The sequence below is a fragment of the Xiphias gladius genome, chromosome 7 (genome assembly GCF_016859285.1).
Source record: "Xiphias gladius isolate SHS-SW01 ecotype Sanya breed wild chromosome 7, ASM1685928v1, whole genome shotgun sequence".
NCBI lineage: Eukaryota > Metazoa > Chordata > Actinopteri > Istiophoriformes > Xiphiidae > Xiphias > Xiphias gladius.
In genome coordinates, this window is record NC_053406.1 from 20,207,573 (window position 1) to 20,232,362 (window position 24,790).

The 24,790-nt window shown below is 42.1% G+C and overlaps 1 protein-coding gene across 1 annotated transcript in view; it reads left to right on the top strand.

Annotated features, from left to right (window-relative positions):
• Positions 1–24,790, top strand: part of nxn (nucleoredoxin) — a 56,858-nt gene that overhangs the window by 30,693 nt on the left and 1,375 nt on the right. Inside the window, exons 2-7 of the mRNA XM_040131670.1 lie at positions 12,204–12,321; positions 15,414–15,547; positions 18,106–18,206; positions 18,367–18,473; positions 19,299–19,478; positions 20,034–20,158. Of these exons, the coding sequence (XP_039987604.1) occupies positions 12,204–12,321; positions 15,414–15,547; positions 18,106–18,206; positions 18,367–18,473; positions 19,299–19,478; positions 20,034–20,158 (765 nt within the window). The remainder of the gene's footprint in view (positions 1–12,203; positions 12,322–15,413; positions 15,548–18,105; positions 18,207–18,366; positions 18,474–19,298; positions 19,479–20,033; positions 20,159–24,790) is intronic.

Consider the following 24,790-nt stretch of genomic DNA (forward strand, 5'->3'; position numbering starts at 1 on the left):
TTTACCATTTTTTTTTAAATTTATTTATGTGCATTGATTATGTACCATTGATTATGAATCTGTCGCCCCTGCTGTGAAAAGTGTCGTGGTTGGATAAGCTGAGAACGAGGTGTGCACGGAGTAGGGCTGGCGGACAAGGGGAGGGCAGGGGGGCCTGTGAGAGATACGAGAGGGGTCCAGATGTACAGCTCAACTATAAAATGCACGGGGCCGGTCTGCACCAAAAGCCAAACAGATGTGACTTTTAATGAGCATAATACTAGGGGAGAAACAGGTTAATGGATGGATATAAAGTGTCACCATGTAACCATATGTCACTGTAGAGCTGGATTTAGCTCAGGTAATGGGCAGAAAGAGCGAGTACATCCTTTCCCTCAGGAAATTGGAACCATTGTTTGTGTGTCAGGTCTTCATTGTGCATCATAGCCCACAGCAGCAGATATGAAGATATGGACTCTCAGTTTCCTGGGACAGAAGGTGGTTGTTAGGCTCATATGTGCTATATATAGTGTGTATATACATACAGTGTATACATACGTGTGTGTTTGTGCGTATGTTCATATGCTGAAGCCTGGGTGTGCTCCCTCTGTCAGACGTCTGTGTTGTTTTATGAGGCAGAGCAGACTCAGGGTATCATTGGGATTTATGAGGCTCCTCACTGTTGAGGGTACAGTTGGACCAAAAATATACAGTACCCTGCCAAGTGCCTAGTGTCTCCACATCATGGCACGTATTTGTGTGTATTAAGCTTTATTGGATGTGTTCAGAACATTATTCAAGATCTAAATAGATTATCATGCTTTTTTTGGACGACAGCCCACGGTGACCAAAGGATGCATCAAAATTTTGACAGTGTAAGAAATGTATGACCAAAATCCCACAATGTGACTGCTGCTACAACTCGTGATTAAAACCATCCGCTCAGAATTATGACATGAAATGATGCAAAGCGCACTGGTGAGCTGGCATAACGCTGCGTCTAAAAGCATATTTAACTCAAACTCACTTTGCAGAATCTGCATTTCATGTTTACCAGTTTCACAGTCCTCTTCTCATCCTACACTTCTGAGGTTTTTCAATATATGGAAGAGCCCATTGCTATGCACAAGGCTTATTTATTGAAGTGCTACAAATTCAAAACATGAACCCAAGATTTTATTAGACCCAGCTTGCACAGTGAAACATGCAGTGAACTTGTAAGATTCGTGTTATTGCACAGTCTATTGCACTTTATTTTGACATGTTGTCTGTGTTTTGCATGCCGTCAGTCTGGTTGGCTTCTGTTCAGTAATACCAGGGGCTGGTTTCACAAAGATAAACTTTGACTACGGCTTCAGATACATGGAGACGTCTAAATTAATCTGATGCACACAGCGTCTAGCTCTTAACTATCTTAAGTAGGACTAATTTGTTAAGAATTCTGGGTAAATTAAGACTTTTTATCAAAGTAAAAAAAACATGGTTATACTTTTTAAGATTAAAATAAGTCAGTCTTTATTTTTTGTAAAACTGTCGAATTACCATTAGTCTAAGAGCAAAATAAAGACCGAACTGACACCCCGGAGCAGTCCAAAATCTCTTTGTGAAACCAGCCCCAGGATGCAGTGACACGGTCACCATTTGAGTGTCCTCATAAAGCAGTTTCATACTGGAATTAGTTCCATGCAGTTTATTTTCTCACTATAGATTGGCCAGACGTGTGAGCACAGAAAAAGAGTGCTAACCAGCCACCTAAATGTAAAGATGTGCTACAAAGATTGGAGCACACAGAACCTGGAGCTGCCTTATTATGCACAAAACGCAGATAATGCGTCTGAAATGTTCCCTTCAAATTTCCATAAATATTAATGTGTTGTGTTGTGATGGCATCGGGGACTGAGCTGCAGCTTCAGCAGACTTCCCAGGGCTCCAGCATGAGGAGGAGGAGTGGTGGGAGTTAAATGCAGGGTCAAACAGAGGTCACAACAGGGAAGCTGTCTAAATCCCCCCCCCCCCCCCGGCACTCTAGGAAACTGGGGTACCAGAGAAACAGTAACGTGGAGCCTTATGGGTAGAATTAATGCACGGCTGCTGTGGGTCTGTTTGCTGAGTGTAGCTAATTGAGCAGTAAAAGTAAAAAGCACATGCATAAAAATCAAGTTATGCTGAAAGGCTTATTTCAATGTGTGTTTTGTCTGATTATTAATATGTAATGTCCTGAGATTCCCCAAGTGCAAAGGCGCAGACTTAATGAAGCTATACAAAATGCTTTTGTGGTGTTTTCAGTTTGTGCCTGTATTTGATATATCCATAGCGTATTGTATTACAGCTGAGGGAGAGTGTGTGTTGCAGGATCTTTTTGGCACCCACCGAACTCCAAAAATGCACTGGGCTTTCCAAGTCATAAGTTGGCCAATCACTGCAAGTGTAAAATGTCCGTCTCAGAGGGTCACACAAAGGTAGCTGATACAGCTGGTCCAGAGCCAGACCAGCTTTATATCACCGCTATCTGTCTATCTGTTAGACTCTGCAGGCCTCGACTTGATGAAATACAGGATGATGGTAGAAGGTTTTAGTTACAACTACCTGAGAAAACAAGACACAGTGTTCACACAGTGAGCCTCTGTTACCCGATGTAGAGGTAAATCATTACTGCTCACTTGAGTTGTACTTTCAGCTGGATTTAATGATTGACTTGCAGAGATTGCCCTGACTAATAATAATTTCACCTTGAATTCAAATAACTTCTCACGTTCAATAAACTTTCTTATTTTTTGATTTCCACACTTGTTCAGACGAATCTGAAAAATAGTATTTACATGTTGAAAGTTTTGAAGCCACATTATACGTATTTTTTATTTATTTATTTTTTGTTTTGTTTTCTAAAAGTTGCTGTCAAGGGACTTCGACTAATGCTCTTTGCTGGAAAATGAGTATATGTAAACATTAGCATTTCCAGCTAACTAGCTTACTGTAGTCAGCCTAGCCCAGTGTTAGGATCACTGCAGTTTGTATTTCATTAGCTAACCACATTTTGTGGGGTTAAAAGTTATATTAAAAAAAAGAAAAGAAAATGCCCTTGTGTGTATTTCTGTACTGTACGGTAGCTGCAACTGAATGCTACTAGTGTAGGCTAACGTCAGTGGCTCTGCCCTGCTCCTTGCTGGATTTTGGGGAGGTAGCCCAACATTTGGTAAATACATTCATTTGTTCTCTTCTTAAAAGCCTTTTCTCTTGTAACAATAAAAGTGAAAACTACTGGTCAAAAATCTGAACAATAAAGCAACAATAAACCTGTCACTTGCCTGTCCAAGAAGTGAAGCATCCAAACAGTGTGTGTGTTATTAGTGTAATATAGGTTTAATTTTATATTTTTCCTCAGTTTTCTTTATAATACTCAGACTATTTAGCTCTACCTTGCAATTAAGAAAAATGCCATTTCTATATATACATTTTTTCCACAGACTGTAGATCATCATCTGGTGAGGATGCTAATTTTTTTTTGCCTGGGACATTTAGCTTTAGCCTTGGTCATTTAGTACAAAATCATGTACAGTATGTAATCATCAAGAGCATATGGAACAGCCTCTCTTTGTACAGGGTTCTTGTTTTAAAGCAAACTACCCGGAAACATTAAAAAGTCAGATGCCGATAGTGTTTTCGACCAACTCATGGAGCTAATATTGATTAAAATCCACCAACGGCGGCTGTCACTTCAGCTTCAGATGGCAAAATGAACATTCGGTGATTTAGAAAAGAGAATCCTGTTTTGTTTTGTTTTTTTCTTCTACCACAATCCGAAATCAAAATGCTATTGTCTCAAAAATTAAGAATTTTGAGTGGTAAATTTATCCCTTCATCAATGTAAACTGCATCTATATGTAGCGCGAGAACAGAAACCTTGACAGGCATTGCAAAGGTAACTAAGGCTTAGTGAACTCGTGGACTGGTTTCTGAAAACATTCTTCATAGAATTAAGGTTGCTGTGTGTAAACCATAAAAACCAATGGACAATTACAACAATAAAGCATGAGGAAAGTGAGCTTGACAAAAATTGGATCGGGTGACAATTGGATGCCTCAAATCACATGATAATCTCACATCAACCTCTAGAAGACTGGTGTTTTTAATTTTATTGTCCACAGATGGAGAATGTTTTCATAAAGATGCATTTTTGTGGTAGAAAATTGTCAGTTCAGCTTGAGTGGAAGGCAAAGGCGGGGAGGATAGGATGCAAATTAAAAATTTTCCACATTATTGTGGACATAGCGTGTGTGTGTGTGTGTGTGTGTGTGTGTGTGTGTGTGTGTGTGTGTAATAGGTTTACACTTTGCTCTTTGTAAGTTTTCATAGAGAAAGAGGGGTAGATGGGGAGAGAGGCATAAAGAACATGGAGTTGAGGGGGGTAGGGAGGCAGGCAGGCAGGCAGACTGGTCTAAACACCACTGAGAGTGAAGAATGCACCCCCTGCCGTCCTGACCTCTGACCCCACTGAATGTAGGCCTCAGGGGCAGCCTACGTCTGTGGAGAGACAATGCTGCAGATATCTATTGAGCCCTGGCTTTTTACTCCCTTACAATCCCCCTCCTGCTTTTTTTACGCTGCGTTCTTCACAACATAAAAACTTCTTGCCGTGCAGGGTCCAAGTTTGGATTTAGAGGCTATATTCAGGGGGTCGCTTTTGTGCCTCCACACAAGGCTGGAGGAGGAGACAACACCCACACACCTCCCTCGCTCTCTCTCTCCTTCGCTCTTTCTCTCTCCTTCGCTCTCTCTCTCGCTCTAACTCTAGCTCTCTCTCGCTCTTTTTTTTTCCTCTGGGTTATTTCCCCTAAGCCCTCTGACATTCTGGCACCTGTTTTCCTCACAAAGCTGTTAATTTATCACTGAATTATTAACTAAGAGCCCAGAATGTATCTGGCACTCTGTGCCATGTCCTGACTTTGTGGAGGGGCGAGAGAGGGGTGGCGGTGGTTGCCCTGGCAACTGAAAAAAGCAATTTTTGGTAGCGTCTCCCGTCTGTGTCTGGAGAATCCACCACCAAAATGGCTCGGCCAGAGAATGTTATAGGAATAATAAAATACACGAGGTATAAGCAACATTTTTGCAATGAAGAGGCAGGATGTGCAACCCGCTGTGTGCTTTCAGCTCGACAATTTTCAGGGAAGTGCATTTGCCCATCATAATGGCTATGTAGTAGAGGATGAGCCTCTGAAGTGAAACACAGTGGAGTAGGATGGCGTGAGTGGCCTGTACTTTCTATATTTTAGGAATATAATTGACACTCAAAGGGGGAAAAAAATGGAAGTGGTTGGAAAATAGAAAAACTGGGTAACATTCTTTAAATCTTGTGACACCAGTGGTGCAGAACTGAGAGATAGCGAATTCCTAAAGATTAGGGTTTAGGGTTGAAACCACTGAAAACTCGAGTTTTTACTACAGTTTTTATCCAGTAATTTAATCCACATTAACTTTAACTAAGTTAGCCTAATTAATTTTCACAACTTGTAGCTCCAACTTGAAAATAAGATGAGCAGCAGGAGATATGAAATGTTGATTATAGAATGATATTGAATATTCTGACACACTGAAATAGCAGCTATAACATGTAACATTGACTTTTTACACCTGGTTACGCATGGTTTTTCATGCAGGCAAGTTAAATGTTCTTTATATAGCCCACTATCACAAATTTGCCTTGAGGGGCTTTGCAACCCCCCCCACCCAAAAAAAAAAAAAAAAAAATTTAATGTGGAAAAAAAACCCTACTTGAACTATGAGGTTTATGAGCTCAAAATATTGACTTTTTTTTTTTTTTCAACATGAAGAAATAATTTACGTCCTGAATTTTATGAAATTAACATTTATTAGCCACAGCTGATAAAATCTACTGCCTGTTCAGCATTTTAACCGGTGGAAGTAGCAATAATTGAGAAGACTACTAACATTAAGTGCATGTTTTCCGTGTTTGTCTTGCTAATAAAAAAAATAACGAGGAGAGATAGAAAGTTAGATAAGAAATTGGTTGGCACCTAAGCCTATTTTGCCGGTCAGAAACCAATCCAAACTGGAACTGGCTATCTGAACCCAACCCCACCAAAGATGAAAGCATAGTTCTTGTGGTGGTTTTAAACTACATACACATGCAAAATGAGATGAAGCTGAAGCATATTAAAAGAGAGGTCATCACACAGAGAAGGGGCAGCGACTGTGCAGCTGTTCCAGCGTTTGAGATGTGCGTTTCACCACCGGGCGAGCCATGGCAGCGAAGACTCTTGACCGGGTAAAGCGATAGTCGGGTCAGAGCAGCACAGATGGAAGTGCTAAGTAACACACACTAGCCGGTGTAGTGTGGGCTGAAGTATGGCTGAGAGGTGGGAGGGGAGAGCTCCCTTTGTAGCCATGAGGAGCAGCTACAGCATTTTGAAGTGGATACAGGCAGTAACTGAGAGCCTCGGGAGCAGATCGAGCAGTGAGCAGAGGCGGGGTGCAGCATGGAGGAATGTAAGTCAAGGCTGGCTGCAGGGGCCCAGCCTAAAGTGAGTTACAGCAGCGTTGTCAGGAGACGTAGCGAGCAAGTAATGAGTGAGCAGGAGAAGTTTGTTTCTCATCCATCTTCAACCCGAGGACTGAGGAGAGAATGCACAATGTTTTGGATTTCAACCCGAAAGCTGCCTGACACATGATGAATGAACTGTTGATGCTGCTGTGCACCAACATGTCAGTCTGAATCCATTTGCAGATGAAGTTATTCAAATTTACATAGGCGATGGCTTGATTTCTAAAAAAGCTTGTGTTGGTGCCAGCCAGTCCAGTCCGGCCTGCTCTCCCCTACAGCACTACAGTAAATCTTTGGGGTCAGAGGTCACACAGCCTGCAGACACTTTCAATAAAAAAAAAAAAGTCGCAGTTCAAGACAAATGCTTTTGTTGAACATGTCTTGATGGGGCTGGTCAGTCCATCAGACAGACAACCTCCCATTTTCTAACAAATTGCTTCACATACTTAATAACCAAGAGCTATGGGAAGGCGCAAGGCCATTGATCACCTGACTGTTATCTCTTATCTGCAGGAGATCATTGTAGGAGATGAAAAATTTAATTTGTATTTTGAAAAACTCTCCCCTTTTGAAGATTCAAATCAAATCAACCTGGAACATGATTTCATCTTTGTCTTCTCTGAATAATGTAGAACAAATTACTTGTTTTTTTTTTTTTCCCCATTCTGCACTGTAACCTGTGCCAATAAATTCCTCTCGACTTGAATGAAGAGATTATATGTCCAGCATATTTTGCCTGATAATAAATGCCACTGAGAATTCCCGAGAAGGTCAAATTAAATTCCACAAATCTTACGAATTGTGAAATCTGTAGCTTTCTTCTCTGTATGAAATGGAATGAACAACGGGAAAATTTAGCCCTTTTTTTTTCTCCAAGATATCAATAAGATTATCACCATTTGTCTCTCATATAATACTCAAAGATAAAGGACTAAGCTCCTATCAGTATCACAGCGGGGTGCCTCTCATGTCCTCTGTTGTAAAGGGCTGACTTTCCTTTGTAGTGACACTGTTGTAACAAAGCGGCGACGGGAGCGTCTGACAGATGCCTCAGGCCTGACCGACTCAGTGAAAGCAGATTTTTGAGGAGATAGGGCTCAAGCAATCATAGGTGAATTGGGCATGTTGAGTGATGAAATTTCTCCCACTCTAGTTTCTCTCAACAGGGTGACACTCACCACACCACAGCACAGCCACTGTAGAGACCAGTCGGTTATTGGCGGAGGCCAAATTTCACTGCGGGACAAGGCTACGGGGGTTTCACAAGTTCCAAAACTTGAAACAGATGTGCACGGATTTTAAAGTTTCAGATCACGGAGGATTGGGGGTTCTCCATCTAAGCTAACCCCCTTTTAAAGTGCAGAATTTGGCTATAAAGTGCAACAGTGCAAAGAGGCATGAAGACGATCGCCTCGCATGACATCTAACATGGAAATTTGGATATCTTCGGATCGGGTTGTTTCGCACCTTCTCTCTTTCTTTTCGTGCTCTCTCACAGTCACGAATGGATACAGGTAGTAAATGAATCCATTCATTGATCCCATCAAATTAATTTTATCTATATAATCAGCGTTTTCTTAGACCAGTGGGGCAATAAGATTTTCAACCCTGGTATATCATTGCGTAATGATGTATAGGCCCCACAGTGGGCTGATTTGCTCTCCTTCTGGATATGGATCCGTAGCCATGCGTGATCCAATTAGCATGATGAGCACCAGGCGTAGTGTGAGGCTAATGCCTGCATGTTCAGGAGAGTAAATGGATTGTTAGTATGGATTCCCAGCTCTCCCTAGAGTCTTAACAGTTGGTGGGCTCTCTACAGGGGTTATTGGCATACTTAAACCAGTGTGTAACTATATAGCCAAGCCTCCTGCTCGACCATCTAGTTACACACTCTGTTGATTCTGATAATGAATAGAAGCCCCCTTAGAGAAAGAGTGGCAGCAAGCAATCACGATGCAGTGAATTCACCCTGCAAGCATTTTACATGATAATTACCTGGTGCTAGACTGTTCTGTTTGACTGATAACTCGTGTAGTTTTGGAACTGAATAATCTTTTGGCTAGAAAATGGGAATTTGTAAACTGTAACATACATTTTTCACTGAGTCCATGGCGATGTCTTTAAATCTCCTTTTTCATCTGTATAACGGTTCGAAACCCAAAGATATTTACAATAATAGAAAATAGAGAGAAGCAGCAAATCCTCACGTTTGAGAAGCTGGAACCACAAAATGTTTGGAATTTTTCATTTGAGAAAGAAAAAAAATCAGTTATCAAAAAAGTTGTTGATTAATCTGAAAGGAATATATTTCCTGGCTGTGTTTTGCTTTGTTTGTTTGTTTTTTTTTAACCTTTGGACAGAGCCAGGCAAGCTGTGTCACCCTGTAAGACAGAAGCAAAGTAGCTCTTGGCTGTAGCTTCCCATTTGTCATACAGATATGAGAGTGGAATCAGTCTTCTCCTGTACCTCTCGGCAAGAAAGTAAATAAGTGTGTTTCCCAAAATTGTCAGACTATTTTATTATGATACAGCAGCGCTTAAGAACCTTTTAATCATATGAGTCCTGTTGCAGACTAATGGAACCTGATGATAAGATGAAAAAATGTCTTTTAATACCACTACAAGGCTTAACCTGTCTCTCAGAAAAGGAATGAGAGCAGATTTGACATTAAGATTTTTGTGTGTTTTTTCATTACAGCATATCGTGTCACATTCTGTATTGATTGTCTCAGCTATAACAGACAGCCTGCAGCTCTCGACAATGTAACAGTGTTTTGGTGGAAACAGATCGCTGTGGCATGTGATTCTCATGTTTTCTATTCACGAGGAGGACAGACAAGGGAAGAGTCCGCTGTTATTGTGAGAGCTATTGTCTTCAGTGTTTTGTTTTGGTTTTTTTTTGGGAGGAAGATTTCGGACATACAAGCAGATGACATTGAAAACTCAACACTCAGCCGTGACACGTGTGAGGCTCCCCCTCTTCCACCCCACCGACGTACGATGAATATTCGACTTTTCGAGGTGCTGAAATCCATTTGACGTCTGTTTGCGACAGTCACCAGGACATGTAGCTTTTGTAGTTTACAAGGTCATTCATCCGCCCTGAAATCATAACAGCGCTTTCATTCTAAAGGCAGATCTAAACCCTCGAAGGATTTAGCATCCGGGGCCTACTCTGATCTGCTGCCAAATCACCAGGCAAACATGATTCAAGGATGCAGTAAATTAGTGGCAAGACAAAGAGGAGGAATTGGTTCTGCCTCTGCGGTTGCTACACGAATCTGTCGGCCGCTTTGTTGATGCTGCAGCATGAGAGAAATGATAGGGCTTAGAAAGCCTCAGATTGGTACACAGCCATCTTCCACTGCTTCTAAAATAAACACCCCTGTGCTTCAGGCAAGAAGATGTACACTAACCTGTAGTGTCATGGTGATACATTGGGCTCTAAGGATGTCAGTGTCAGTCAGTTTGGTCCAGGCCGAAATATCTCAACAACTATTAGATGGGTTGCCATGAAATTTTGTACAGACATTCAGTATGACTTTTTTTTTTTACTTTCAAGGCAAGCTGATTTTATTTATATAGCTCAAAATCACAAATCACAACTTGACTTCAAAGGGCTTGGCAATCTGCACTGCACACAACAGTGTGCATCTATTTACAGTGCAGGTTATTGAGGCACTTTGAACACCTGTCGGTTTTCACATGTCATTTTACCTCGCTGATATGTTACTATATACATCTGTTTGCACCTCTGGGCCTTAACATGGAATACATTTCTTGACATTTTAGTGCTAGTGCAGAACCAGTCACCCTATAACTCTATTTTGTTTTGGTTTTTTTCTCTTTCTTTTGCGTCCTTCTCACACTCCTTCCTCTAAATCCGGCTCTCAGTCTCATATCATCAGCCTGTACGACAGCAGGCAACCGATAAAAATGGCTGCAGAGTTACACAGAAGCAGTGTCAGGCACTTTTTTTTTTTTTTTTGGAGAGTCACAGTTTAATGCCCCTAACCCCCGTCAATTTGTGAGGAGAGATTGAGTTTCCAGAGCAGCATGGAGCGTGTGGTAAAACTGTTGACTGTGGTAGACACTGAAGTTTGCTTTTGAGGGACTTCCAGACCAACATAGTCTGGAGGCTCCGGGGCGTCTTGTCCATGGGACAGACCGTCTGACCTCTTCTGTCAGGAAGGCTCTGTGGTTGACCTCTCCACATGTTACACATGTTGTCATACACTCACAAAGCAGCAGATGCACCGTATGAGTAAAACACACACACCGTTATGTGCAGACCGAATGAGAGCGAGGACAGCTTGCAGAGTCTTCGAGCCCCTGCAGTGAAGTCACTGTTTTCACAAAAAGAGCAACAAAAGGTTTCCATCAACCTGGAGCTCAATGGTAACCGAACTCCAGGCTTACTTCACTGAGCCCAAAGGAAAGCGGTGCTGACTTCATTTGGCCAAAAACCTCTTACAGTAAATACAGCAGGACCCAGATGGTGCAGATTATTATAGTATACAGGTACTAAATTGTTTGGCTTTGTACAGCATGGAATGAATTTAATGGCAGAGTCAAATATGTGTTTATTTAACATGAAGTCACTACTCCTTTTTAACTACCCTGACTATTTTTTTTTTTTTTTTCTTTTACACATTTCCCTGAAAAGTCATGTATGTCATTTTGAACGAGCAAGACATAAAGTAGGTTCAATAAAAGAAGGTGACACATAAATCTAGTTTTCGTTCTAGGTTTTTGAAAACAGTGTTTCTCACTTTACTTCTCATGCCTGAATTTTCGGAGATGATTTCAGGATTTCATGCGAAGGATCCCCTTCTTCTTCTTCTTCTTTTGTAGTTGCTGAAGCAGTAACATTGCACAGTTGCTGCTTTTTACAAGACACGGCTGTTTTCTATTCACAGCGTAGGACTCTTCCCTCTGATATGGAAAGTGAGTCTCAGATATGTGAAATGCCGGATCTGCTCTTTGATGTTAAGGACTACACTGGTCGCTGAACTGTATAAATAGCGTCACTTCATGCACAGATTTCTGGCTGTAAAGCGTCTTTTCTGACTTTACGAGACTGAATTAATATCAACTCATCCTATCAGAGGTATTATAATTAAATTTAAGGCCAATAGGTGCTCGTAAATACCTATGAAAGTATGAATCGTATATCCTAAAACCTCCAATAATTCATAGTGTTCAACACCTAAGAGGGATTCAGAAACTGACTTTTTTTACTGCAGAGCAAAAGTGGTTTTTACTCTTATTCATGACACCGCAAGGATAGCATGAGTCTGCTCCATTTCAGCCTCTTTAAAGTTAGATTAGCCCTGTGGCATTGTGCTCCTCACCCTCTGCTAATTTACCCCGGGGCTGACTGCACTACTGTACTCTCTTATTCTATTTTCTAGTCTCCTGAGTCTGTTCTAAACAACAGAGAAGGCGTTCGACCCATAAAAAATAAATAATACTCAGCTGACATTTGTTTATAGTGTTCATGTGAACATACCGCTGCAGCACTGAAGACATACGTATTTTTAGACTAGGTTAAACAGTTTTTTTCCAGCTCTGAAACTGAAATACATATGACTTTGTTATTTGAAGTCTTTCCATTCAGTTTTTTTTCCCAACTTCTCTTCGCATCCCTTTTGTCTTTACAGATGAAGCTGTGGAACAAGTACAAGGTAACCAGTATCCCATCTCTGGTGTTTGTGGACGCAGCTACAGGGAAGGTGGTGTGTCGAAACGGTCTACTGGTGGTCAGAGATGACCCTAAAGGTGAGTTCAAGTATCCGTAGCCATCCCACTGATTTATTTTTAGTCCCTGACCTCAATCCGCTTTACTGAATGGTTAACCTTAACCCCAACCGCCATCCATTCAACCCTAAAAATATCACTTTTTAATGAGGCAATATGGAGACATTTGGGGGTCAAAAGGACAGAACAATTTAGATCAATTTCTCACACACATATAACCCTGAATTCTTGGTCGGTAGCATTCCTCAGTTACCCTGGGCTGTGGGTAGCAAGCAGTTTACAGTTTTCCCTTGTATAATCTTGTTAATCAACACCAACAGCAGCAGCAAGACGGTAACGCACCCAAATTCAATCACTCTTTGTTCACATCAGACTCTTACACCTGTCCCCAGTGAAACAACAGCAGGTAGGACCTGAAATTCCCCCGAGGCAAGGGGGCAGGAATGATCAACTTAATGTTAAACATAAGCCATAATAATAAGTCAGGTTCCCATCCAAATGCTGAGCAAATTTTAACTGCATTTCCAGAAAACTTGTAAAAGACAATGTGCATTAATGTGCATTTCCAGCCACTTTTGTTATACACATATAAGGAGTTTGGCAAATTGAGATGAATTGTTGGTGATGCTAATTCTCCAGTCAGGTGCCATTAAACCACCGCAGAAGAAGAGGATGGTGCAACAGGATGACAGAATTAAAAGAGCAGGAGTCAAAGCTCAAACAAACAAAAACCATAAGGAAAATGTGATGGAAATATGGCATGTATGTTTCTGTCATATATAATGTTACAGTATTGTCATCGCGCCACACAGATCAGATTTTTCTGCCACAATTTTCAGCCTCTTCGGTGGAAGAGACTCAGCTTCATGTACCTGGAGATTTATTTGCTAAATCTGTTTCCATTGCACTTTGACGTATTTTGTATTTATTGATACACCAACTTTTCCACCTCAGCAAAGCGTAATTTTTTTTTTTTTTTGAATTTCTGCAGTTTCCACTCCAGTTTTATAGTGTACAAATTGAAAATGTGCATGAAAAAAAGGTGGATGGAAAGACGATTCATGTCAGTGCTGTGAGTGATGATACAACAGTTGGAGTAAGACCTAACTCTGTAACAGTCCAAAATAATATAGTGGAATTATTCCAAATAAAAATATATAGTTTTCCTCAGTGTGAGGAGCAGCTTATTGACACAACATAAATGAGTAAGATAAATTTTGAGTGCAGTAACTTAGGTTACCTCTGAATACACAGACACAACACACACACACTGATTATTTGTAATGTTGTTTACCAAATGCCTGCTCAGAGTTCCCTGTGGAGATGTAGCAGAGCCACATCACTCACCATTTGGCCAAAACATTTGCAATAACTTTTTCCCCCTCGTTTGTGTTGATGCTGCCGTAATTATGGTGCTGCATGAATATTATAGCGTGGCCGTGTCTCACTCCCTCATCTGCAAACCCTGTAATTTCTGCACTTTGAAGTGGGGACAGAGAATTAACAAGAGTGGGCTTGCATTCCTTCCCTGTACAGAGGACGTCCTCTGTGGCTGAGAAAATCTCAATATTTTAAAACGCTGCCTCTTCATACTCTGTTTGGTCAGCTTGAAAAAAAAGTGCCATTAGTCATGTGAGAAGGGAGAATAAAGGCACAATGGCAGCACAGCAGTGAAGCAGAATGGATTTTGCATGAGGACTGTGACGGATCATACTGTCTGCCTAATGAAAGCCAGTCCTAGCCTGCAGTATTATTTCCGTGATGCATTAGCTGTTCTTCCCAACTAGATGTGGCTAGAGAAGACATTAATCTCCGGCTTCAGTAGGAAAGATGGCCACTGGCACTTGATTAGTCAGGACTTTCTAACAATGCTACACCTCTCTCAAAGAAAAAAACATAGCTATAGTTTTTGTTTTATTGTATATATCTCAGTTTTTCTGTATTAGGCAAACTGGGCGCAGTGCCTGACATGACAAATCAATTCAGCCACAGCAGCTACGGTTAGGAGAGGAAAAGGGCATTAAAAGTTTGCCATACATCAAGACCGGGAGGGGCGGGTGAGCGATTCAGGACCCTCTGCCTTTCACTCTCGATGAAAGGGCCTGACTTGAGTGGCGGCAGACTAGCCTGCAGCGTAAAGATGGAGTGCACTTTTACAATCAGTACAACAATAAAAGGCCGCGCCAGCGCAGTGCAGACGTGTCATTCCTGCCTAATGAAGCCCTAAACAACCGCGCTCACATAAAGGGGCCATTACGAACCAGCCACACAAAGTTTTATTTATGATTACCCCCTTTTTTAATTCAGCTGCACCAAATGCGTTTCCAGAGTTTGACGGTAACAATGAAGACACCTTGAAAAGGGAATGAAAAGTATGAAAGAGAGCAGTAGAGAAGCATTTCTGGCAGCCTTCATTTGCTTGAGAGGCATAGCTTTCAGTCATCATTAAAATTATATTTGCATAAGCGGATGCTTAAAAAATCCGTAAGTAATGTTTATGTGACAAGGGCACATGTCTTCAATATCAAACAGGCATGATAGAGACAGAGTGAGTGTCTGGTTCTTCCACTTAATTGAAACATGATTTTTAGTCATGCTAGTGGCACAACTCCAGGGTCCAGACAGATATAGCTGAAAAAACATTAGATGGCCTGCCAAGAAATTTTCATGTAAGTCATGTTTCCCAGACATGAAATCCCAATGACTTAGGTGATCCCCTGACTTTTTTTCTCTAGTTCACCATGAGGTAGACGTGAGGTTTTGAGTTAAATGTCTCCACAGCTATTGGATGGCGTGTCATGAAATTTAGTTCAGACATTCATATACAGTGGGTACCAAAAGTCTGAGACCACTTTCCCATACAAGTAAATGATAGCATGCTAAACTATGATAGTGAACATGGTAAGAAACGATACCTGCTAAACACCAGCATGTTAGCATGCCGACGTTAGCATTTAGCTTAAGGCACTGCTGTGTCTAAGAAAAGCCTCACAGAGCTGCTAGCATGGCTGCAGACTCTTGTTTTCTTATCTCTCTTTTCTTGTGTTGTGTTTTTTCCCCCTTCCCATTTTTCCCTTTTCATCGCCCCCCTCCACTTTTCTACCCTCTCCCAGGCCTGGAGTTCCCTTGGGGGCCGAAGCCGTTTGCGGAGGTGGTGGCGGGGCCTCTGCTCAGGAACAACAGGCAGACAACAGACAGCAGCTCTCTGGAAGGACACTATGTGGGAGTGTACTTCTCAGCACACTGGGTGAGTGCGGAGAGCAGAGAACGAGGACAAAGAGGGACCCTGATTTTTTTTTTTTTTTTTTTTTTAACCTTTCAGGCCTCCTATCTCTGTCAAAACACTGAAACATCGGAGAGAAGCAAGGGCAGCGGCAGCAGAGCAGAGCAGGAAGAGGCAGAGCAGTTAGTCAAGACAGATAAGAGAGAGGCAGGAGGGTGGAAGCAACTCCATTGTGCTTGTGTGTTTACATTAACAGTGGTTAACTATCCCCATCAATCCTTTCACCACCACCTATGGACCTTTTTTTTCAAGTTGGCATCGGTCACCACACCCTACTGACATCATCACTATTGTCTCTTTCTGTGCTGGACCTGCTAATAGCCAGGGAAGGTCATGACACAGTGATGCATGAAAGGCGTTATATCATCGATGGGCTGCTCCTGATGAGATGCAGCGCAGGCTGCCGAGGCCAGTCAGCACAGCAGCTGCCAGAGCCGCAGCCTCGGAGACCAGCTCTCCAGAATGGTGACGCCTGAAGGCTGGCTCAAACCCCAGACCCACACAAAACTGAAAAGGACATGTCACAAAAGCCATTACAAGACTTTATTTGCAGTCGTTTTTACACCAGATTCCCCTAAATCTATCCGCCATAAAAGTAAATTTACGAAACATTAAATGCCAGCACCTGGCCGTGGCATCCATTTACACACATCACACATTTTATGTTTTTCTCCTAATTTTCAAGGGACTTGAAATGGCCCATGGCGTGGAAACATGACCCATATTTCACTGTGAATTTGCTTCTTCACTTGCAGTGTGAGGGAATGTTTATTTTAGAATAACTCATTACCATAAAACTTTAGCTAAAAACCTAGTTCATTGATAAAAATCAGCAAACAAAAGCCCACATACAGTAAGACGGCTTTATGACGCCATATAGATTTGACACCACACTGTGTAAACCATGAGTGTGGAACACATAATTTATAGTGTTTACTTGCATGAGCAGCTGAGAAAGAAGTCAATTAATGAGCAGTGAATTGATCGAGGCTTTGTGCTTTGTACTCTCACTCCCACAAGCCCTGTGTGTTGTTGTGATGAGTATGCATGACTGGATCAATGAAAGTTCTTGAAATACTGTATCAGCTGTAATCAGCTTGAATGGTAATGAAATATTGTCTGTATGTAGTTAATAATTTAGAATGGGTGAAGGGCTTTACTTGCATGTGAGCTACTTAACGAGAGCCCAAATATAATGTAAGATATTTACAACCTACGTATTTGAAAGAGGAAAGTAAAGCAGCAGCCCCCCCCACCCCCATGGGATAATTTTCAGCCATAGCAGTAGTGGTGCATTTAGCGGCCAAAGAACCAGACATTTCCCACAGGAGTGGGTATAGACCAAAACAGAGCTAAAAGAGACTGACGATTGTATGTACTTTCGACAGGTGGCCAGAAACATGATGGAAAATGTAAGATAATGGTGCTCCGTATCTGCTGGATGTTTAAATAGGCAACTGTTAACAAGTTGACCATATCAACTTTATAAGGTGGTAATATGTAAGTGCTGTGTTTACAGATTGTTTCTTTTGCCCCCAAATGGCCAAAGCATTTCTCATTAGCATTGTATAGCTTCAAGACATTAATAACATCAGTATGTTTGGCCAAATACTTCCACTTATAACGTTCAAGTATTTGACAAATGACTACTGGTGCTTCTGTGAGATATTTTGCAACCTAGAAAATTGAAAATATAGATACGATGACCAAAAAGATTGTGTTATTTATTTTTTATTTCACTTAAAACAGTATAAGTCCAGAAAATTCAATCGCTTTACTGTGATGCAGCCTTCCCGACCAGAAAATTACATCATTTAAGTAAATGATTCTCATTGTATTAACATAATAAATACAGAGGATATCTACTGTAATATCCTAATAACACAGCGGACAGAGTTATTCCATCCTCACTCCACTTTGTTGTTACCAAACAGAGTTGAGGAAGGCAAACTTCTAGCATGTAGGGAAAAAATATTACCCCAAAAACATTAATTGCATAACTTATTTACCTTGTCTGGTGTAAAAAGTCAGCATTCGTATTTTACAATATATCCAACAGTGGGAAAGCAGAGAAAAAAATGAAAATGCTGACAGAACACAGAGATCATGAGATAGACTGCTCTGTTTACTTCTCCACTGCCACGGCAGTCTGATGTCATGTTGATGCCAGCCATACCACCAATCCCACTGCCTGGGTATAGTGCGGGCTCTCCAAATAAACAGAAACACACACACACACACACACACACACACACACAGGAGGACAAAAACTTTCTCAAGCTAGAGTATTACAGCAGGATTAGTGTTTTAAGATTGCTGGCTGTGTTTGAAAGAAGCTGGATACAAAACAAGAGAGAATTATTAGTTTGTTTAAAGGTGTTTGGGCACATATTGGAAGAGAGTTGGGAAATACCCATAGTAATGGAAGCTGATGCAGAAACCTGTCATATTTCTGAGTATGTGTACTCTATATTCACTCATTTACTTGCTTTATCTCTTTTCCTTTTTTCTCTCTCTGTCAGTGTCCGCCATGCCGCAGTTTGACCCGGGTCTTGGTGGAATCGTATCGAACCGTCAAGGAGTCGGGTCAAAAGTTTGAGATCGTGTTTGTCAGCGCTGACAGGTGAGATTCACTGTGCCAGAACGTAAACAGGATCATATTTATTGACACACACATCTGTCTCTGTCTGTCAAGGACACAAATAATCTCGCTTCTATTCAGCTGTTGAGCCGCCAAATCAACATCTGTTGTGCTGCTGTCTGGTGCTTTCCATCCTCTCCAGGTCAGAGGAGTCCTTTAAGCAGTACTTCAGCGAGATGCCGTGGTTGGCGATACCATATTCAGATGAGGCTCGGCGATCACGACTCAACAGACTCTATGGAATACAAGGTATTTTTTAGCTCCATCCTCTTTATAAATGTTGCTTCAGATATTCAAACTGAGAGGAGAGACATTTTTTGACAAGCTTAGTAATGTCACGCACTAAAACACTGGCACAATGGCTGAAAGCTCTCTGTGCTGGGCAGGCAAACAGCACCACAGATTGCCCTGCAGCCTGAGGAATGTGGGCCAGTTATCAAGTTTACTGTCTTGTTCACTGCGGAAGTGCTGCACCTCTCCCTCTGTGCCTCGCTCTTTTCTCCTGATTCCCTCCCTTGTGTGTGTGCAGAGGACTGTGGATAAAGTTAGCAAGAGCTGGCTCTCGGCCTCTCCGGCAAAGAATTTGAGGAATTCAAGGAGGACGAATCAACACTGCCCCCCCCCCTCCCACATTCAAAACCCTACACTTCATGACGGCCCCCACCTCTGTTGACTTCAGTCCACATGCGCAGACAGGAACACACTGACTCAAGCACTTTGCTCCTGGATGGTGTCTGTTTCCGATAAAGCCATTAATACAGCAAGGAGACTATAATCAGAGGGATGATGAGGGCCAATGAGAGGGGTCAAAAGTCCCGGCTGAATAATGGGCACATCAGAAGTGAAAGCAGACAGTGCTGTGGAGAGATGAAAGTCACCAGAGAGCCAAAAACTGGTCAGAAAAGACCTAAAACATTCACACAACAAAGGCAAAAGAAATCTCAGTGGGAGAGGGAGTAGTCTGCGTCTTAACGGAAATGACCCAAACCATCTCCCACGCTGTTGCCCATTTCCTCGTCTCCTCCCTTTGTCTTCCTCTCACACCATCTTCATCTTTTCTTTTTCACTCTCTAGGTATTCCCACGCTGATTCTGTTGGACGCGGAGGGTCATATGATCACGCGACAGGGCCGCGTGGAGGTGCTGAACGACCCAGAATGCCGGCTCTTTCCCTGGCACCCCCGGCCCGTGCTGGAGCTCAGCGAGTCCAACGCTGTGCAGCTCCACGAGGGGCCCTGCCTCGTCCTGTTTGTGGGTGAGTCAACAATGCAGCCTCTGCAGCTCCACATGGGGCTCTGCCAGGGGCTGCCTGTGCGTGAATGAAGTGGCATTTATGTGGAGCATATTGAATGTCAGATTCTGTGGAAAATTCTTCTAGTGTCGAGAGGTCCAAAGGTCTTTGGGAAATGTTTCTAGTATTTATCTATCTACTTATACGCTAATACAGAAGGTGCAGAGAAGCAAAATGCAGCAGTATTTTGTGAAAAGCATCTAAAAATGATCTAGACATGAGTGCCGGGCAGTTGTGAGGACATTATAATACAGGACAATAGCACACGTGTCAGAGAAGAAGGTGCAGAAAGATGACCCTCGAAATTTGAGACCGCCCTGGCATCCCTCGAGGTCAAACCCGGTTGCAAAACAAGACGGACACCATCTGTACAGTTTCTTTTATCTCTTCGCTCATCTAACCACCAGTCATCTTTCCTTCCTTGCCTGCCATTTCACTCATCTGTGCATTTTTCCTCTCCCAGGTGACTGCTTTTCATACTTGTAACATCTTTCCGTGTCTCTTCCCTGGTTCGTTCAGATGCTGAGGAGGAGGGAGAGTTGGAGCCAGCCAAGGAGCTGATTCAACCGATAGCAGAAAAGCTTATGGCAAAGTACAAAGCCAAGGAGGAGGAGACGCCGCTGCTGTTCTTTGTGGCTGGAGAGGTGAGATAAGCCACTTGAGGCCACTCAGGACTGAGTAAAATGCCATTTTACACACGCTTGGGCAGCTGAAAGTGGGGTGTGACATACAGTAGCTCATCTGTGAGTGTTTGTTTTGCTTTGCTTGGTAATTTGCTTTAGTTATGACATATAGTACAAAGTGATTTTTGAGGTAGATACCGAAAAGGATATTAAAATTATTTATCAGTCCATAATATATATGTGTATATATATTATTTTTTTGTTTACATAAACATGTAACATGAACAAACAATGGTCACACATCTGGAAATGTGACCAAGATATGTACTAGGCAGAGACACTCAGGGAACACAGCAGTTGAAAAATAAACTTGGTATTGCTCTCCAGTGGACAAATATGATACTTTTTCCAGGGGTGTTTTGTGTGCCTACATATCCTCAGCTCTTAGGTTGATATGGTGAACTTGTTAGCGAAGAGTTGCCGACTTATACATCCAGTAAATACATTACCAATATTAGAATTCATTCAGAGTTGTGCCTCTCGCCATCTAGCAAATGTAATACACTGATTCACTCTCTTTTAGCGCTGTTTTTGGTCTCCACCAACTCCTGAGAAAAATATCTGGCTCTTTAGTTGCTAAACGCTCCGCTATGTTCACCAGCTAGTCCTTAACTTTGCCTGCTGTTTGTTGCTGAGCAGGTAGCATACAGTGGGTTGCAGGCAGGACAGCTAAACAATGAGCTTAGGGGAACTGTAGTGTTGGGTGATCTGTGGGTCTGTCAGTACGAGCAGCCCCTTTCAGATTACACATAGCCACGTGATCCATTTTAATATGAAAAAATATTGATTATAGCCATTTTAAATTTGCACATTAAAGAACTATAACTTGATATGTGCTAAACAGGACACTTTACAGTTGAAAAATAAGCTTGTCAGTTCTCTCTGGTGGACAAACTACATGATCGTTTTCCAACAAAAAAACCTCCAGCATATCTTATGCATTTCTGCACTGCAATTTAGTGTTACTTATCAGCTTACATGTAGACCAACTATACCACTGTATCTGTATTAAGCTAATATCAGCCAATATTTGACCCAGCCAATTTATCACTGAGACTTTAATGACATATTGTAAGTCTCTGGTTTGTATCTGCACCCAACATCTTGGCAGCTGTCAAAATTACAGTAGTAGAGGCCCTTCTTTGAGGCTCTTGAACCTGCAAGACAGACGCTCACTCCTCTCCCACAACTCAACTGTGTGTCTCTATCATGACGCGTAGAACCAGAGTGCGCCAAGAGACTTTGTCTACTCCCTCACGCTGCCTCATCCGTCCATCTCCTGCTTTATCTCCTCCCTCATCTTCCCTGTATGGGACGGACCATTGAGTTTCCATAACTCTTGTTATCTCTTGTTGCTCTGCCTCGACCTTTTCCAGAACTGGTGAAGTTAACAGCAGCAGCAGACATAATCACAAGATTAGCTACCTCTTCTCAGTTCCCCTGCTCTCTGCCCGCCGGCTCCCCTTCCACCCAGTTCTCTTTGTGCCCTGCAGTCGGGGAGGACAGTGCTGGTTTCTCGCGTCACAAAACTAAGAGCAGGCTCAGGTTTCGGCCGTGGGGCTGCACTTGTGCTAACTGTCCGACCCTGTGTGTCTGTCCAATGCCGCTCCACCCAGATGTCAGCCTTGAAATGTTATTGACATACGTACACACAACAAGAACAGCTTAAGTTTTCACAAAGACGGGCGTTGACATGATATTATTTTTGTGTTCACTGTCTGTGTGCCCATATTTATTTGACCTAACACAAAGACACATTGTTGCCCTGGAGCTCGCAGTGATTCAGAAGCTTCTTGTATTATAACTGCAGTCTAGGTTTGCTTTGTTTCCCTTGTGGCACACATGCTAAGCCAGATATTTTTACATCCCTGTAGCGCAGGTATAATTTACTGGCTCATGCTCAACTGGCTATGAAATCACCAGGTTTCATTTCCAGATTGGGTTCACGGTCAGATATCACTTCCCGTCTCAGGATCTGTGCTCAGACTCTGCACCTTGGCCTGGGTTATCCCTGGTAGTCGCACGCTCCTTGCAAAGCCAGCTGCTGGGTTTTCTGTGTCCATGAGACAGCAGTATGTTCGCACTCTCTCAGGGGAAGGCCAGGCTGAGCAGAATGACACAGGATCTTCTTACCCTTCCCTGAAAAAACTATAGGCCACAGAGTAGTGCGTTGATTTATAAATGCTGCATGAAATGATCTTTTGTTCTTTCATTTCTGCTGTGTACTGGCTATTGCACGCAAAATTAACTCTGGTGGTATCATCCACTCATATAAGAATTTAACTGATATTTGTGGCAGGCAAGCTGTAACTGTTGCCTGTGATTCTGCTCTTCAAAGCTTTGTTTTCCCACGTGTGTGCGTGTGTTTTTCCCTAAACAGAATGATTGCTTTGACTTTGGATTACAAAGCATGAACCCTCCAGGACTGCCTTGCAAGCAAATATAAGTCGAAACACATTGAGAGTTTCTTCCTTCTTTTATATTTTCATTCTCTCTATTTGCTGGAAAAAAAATACATTTGGTCCAACACTTTTGTCCGCACTGAAATAACTCAACAATTTTTAAATGAATGTGATGTAAATTTATACAGACATTCACGGTTTCCAAAGGAGGAATCCTAACGACTTTTGACATTGATTGATTGACATTAGGACATTTGCAACTGAGACAATCAGTCTATTAATTTAACAACTGATCGACAGAAAACTAATGTGCAATAATTTTTGATTCCACTCCATTTTCCAATGTGAAAATGTGCTGCTTTTCTTGGTCTTACAGTGTAATTTCAATATTTTGGGTATTTTTACTGTTGGTTGGACAAAACAAATCATTTGCGAGACATTTGATTATGTCAGTTTGGGGGATAAGATATTGTAAAGGGCATTTTTCATTGATTTTTGTTTGTTTTTATAGGCCAAACGATTAATCGAGTATTCAATTATTCGAGGAAATAATTGGGTGATTGTTTGATAGTGAAACTAGTCTCAGTCCTATTCAAATTTGTGGTTTTGAGTGAAATGTCTCAACAACTATTAAGTTGACAACAACTATTAGCATGAAATTTGTTACAGACATTCATGTCCCCCTCAGGATGACTTTGGTGATGACATAGGGTCACATAAAGAATTTGTGCTTTTAGCAATTTATTTTTATCTTAGGTTGAAGGTTTTGTGCCTCAAGAGCTCTTCTTCAGTTCTTTAAATCTTCTGGCTGTTAATCCCACATTTGCACAGAAAACCGATGAGCAATTCCTGTTGAGAATATCCAAAATTTCACAATGATGACTTCTCCTTGAGGCATCAAAGCCGGCCTGCGAGGTGGACGCAGCCCCAGCTCAGAGGCCAGTGGGGGAGGTTTGTTTTCATTATCAGTTAAGGCCTTATCAGATGGTCATCGTCTGTGAAATGCCACAGTGCATCAATAATCAGAATAAGCCTGACATGGCCCAGCAGGTTCCACATGGTAAACACACGCTGAGCCTTATCACAGCTGTGAGTGCAGGCTACAGCAGAGAGGCCCTTTGTCTTTTTTGTTCTGAGCTGAGCTGCTAGGGAGGGGCAGGGGAGGAAGAGGAAGGGGGGGGGGGGTCTAGAATGGCTGCACCTCATGAGAAGCAGTTTACACAAGCAGAGAAGTCACACAAAAGAAGATGCATGACTTCCTACAGAGGTGAAGACTGACGCAGAGATTACATCTTCTCATATCGGAGGGGCTGGAAAGGCCACGGTGACAGATTGTGGAATTTCTCTCTCTGTGGTTTCTTTAGACTGTGTGCCCGGATGATCTATAATCTACGCTTAGTATGGCTGCAAGAGAGCATGCAAGGGAACGTTTTGTTTTCTCTTAGGAGGAGAATCGAGCAGTATTTCACTCGTAACAGTGCTGTCCGTAGTGACAGCTTACATCTGTGAGTATTAAGTGGTCAATGCATGGTGATTTGCAGCATAATAAAATGGGTTCCATTCAGAGGAAGTTAGCTGCCTACAAGAAGAATACCACACTGCAACTCATCTGTTCCATCTGTTAGCAGTTTTGCAAAGTAGGGGTCACAGACTTCATCTTGGCATACTTATCCTTTTTAGGTAGCAGCACAGCCAAGCTATTCAATGAAAAGTCTGAGGGCTGACTGTGTGGTTTGATCCATTTAGCAAGAATCGCTGTGATAACAGGACAGACACAACAAAGAGGCCCGAAAGGAGGAAGTGCTTGAGCGTTATATGTAGCTGGAAATCCACCAAAAGTTGCTCTATCTTTGACTTTGTTTTGACAAAACTCACACCGGCGCATAAATCAGTAACTCGCCGTATTAACATCAGAGTCACCGCCTCTGTGAGAAGTCCAGCTCTTTGTTGCAGTGCCACCCTCTGGCCCTTTCTTGTTAGTTCGGCCTCTTCGGCATAATCTTTTCCATCTGAAACTGATCTTTAATCTTTGCGAGTCTCCCTCTGAGCCAGCAAACTAAGCTGAGGGGGAAATCAGGTCATGCTGTCATGAGGAAGAGAAAAATGATAGTAGCTGTATGCATTTAATAAGTGAACTGTGAGACCTTACAAAACATAACACATGAAATCTATTTGACTTAGAGGAGATATG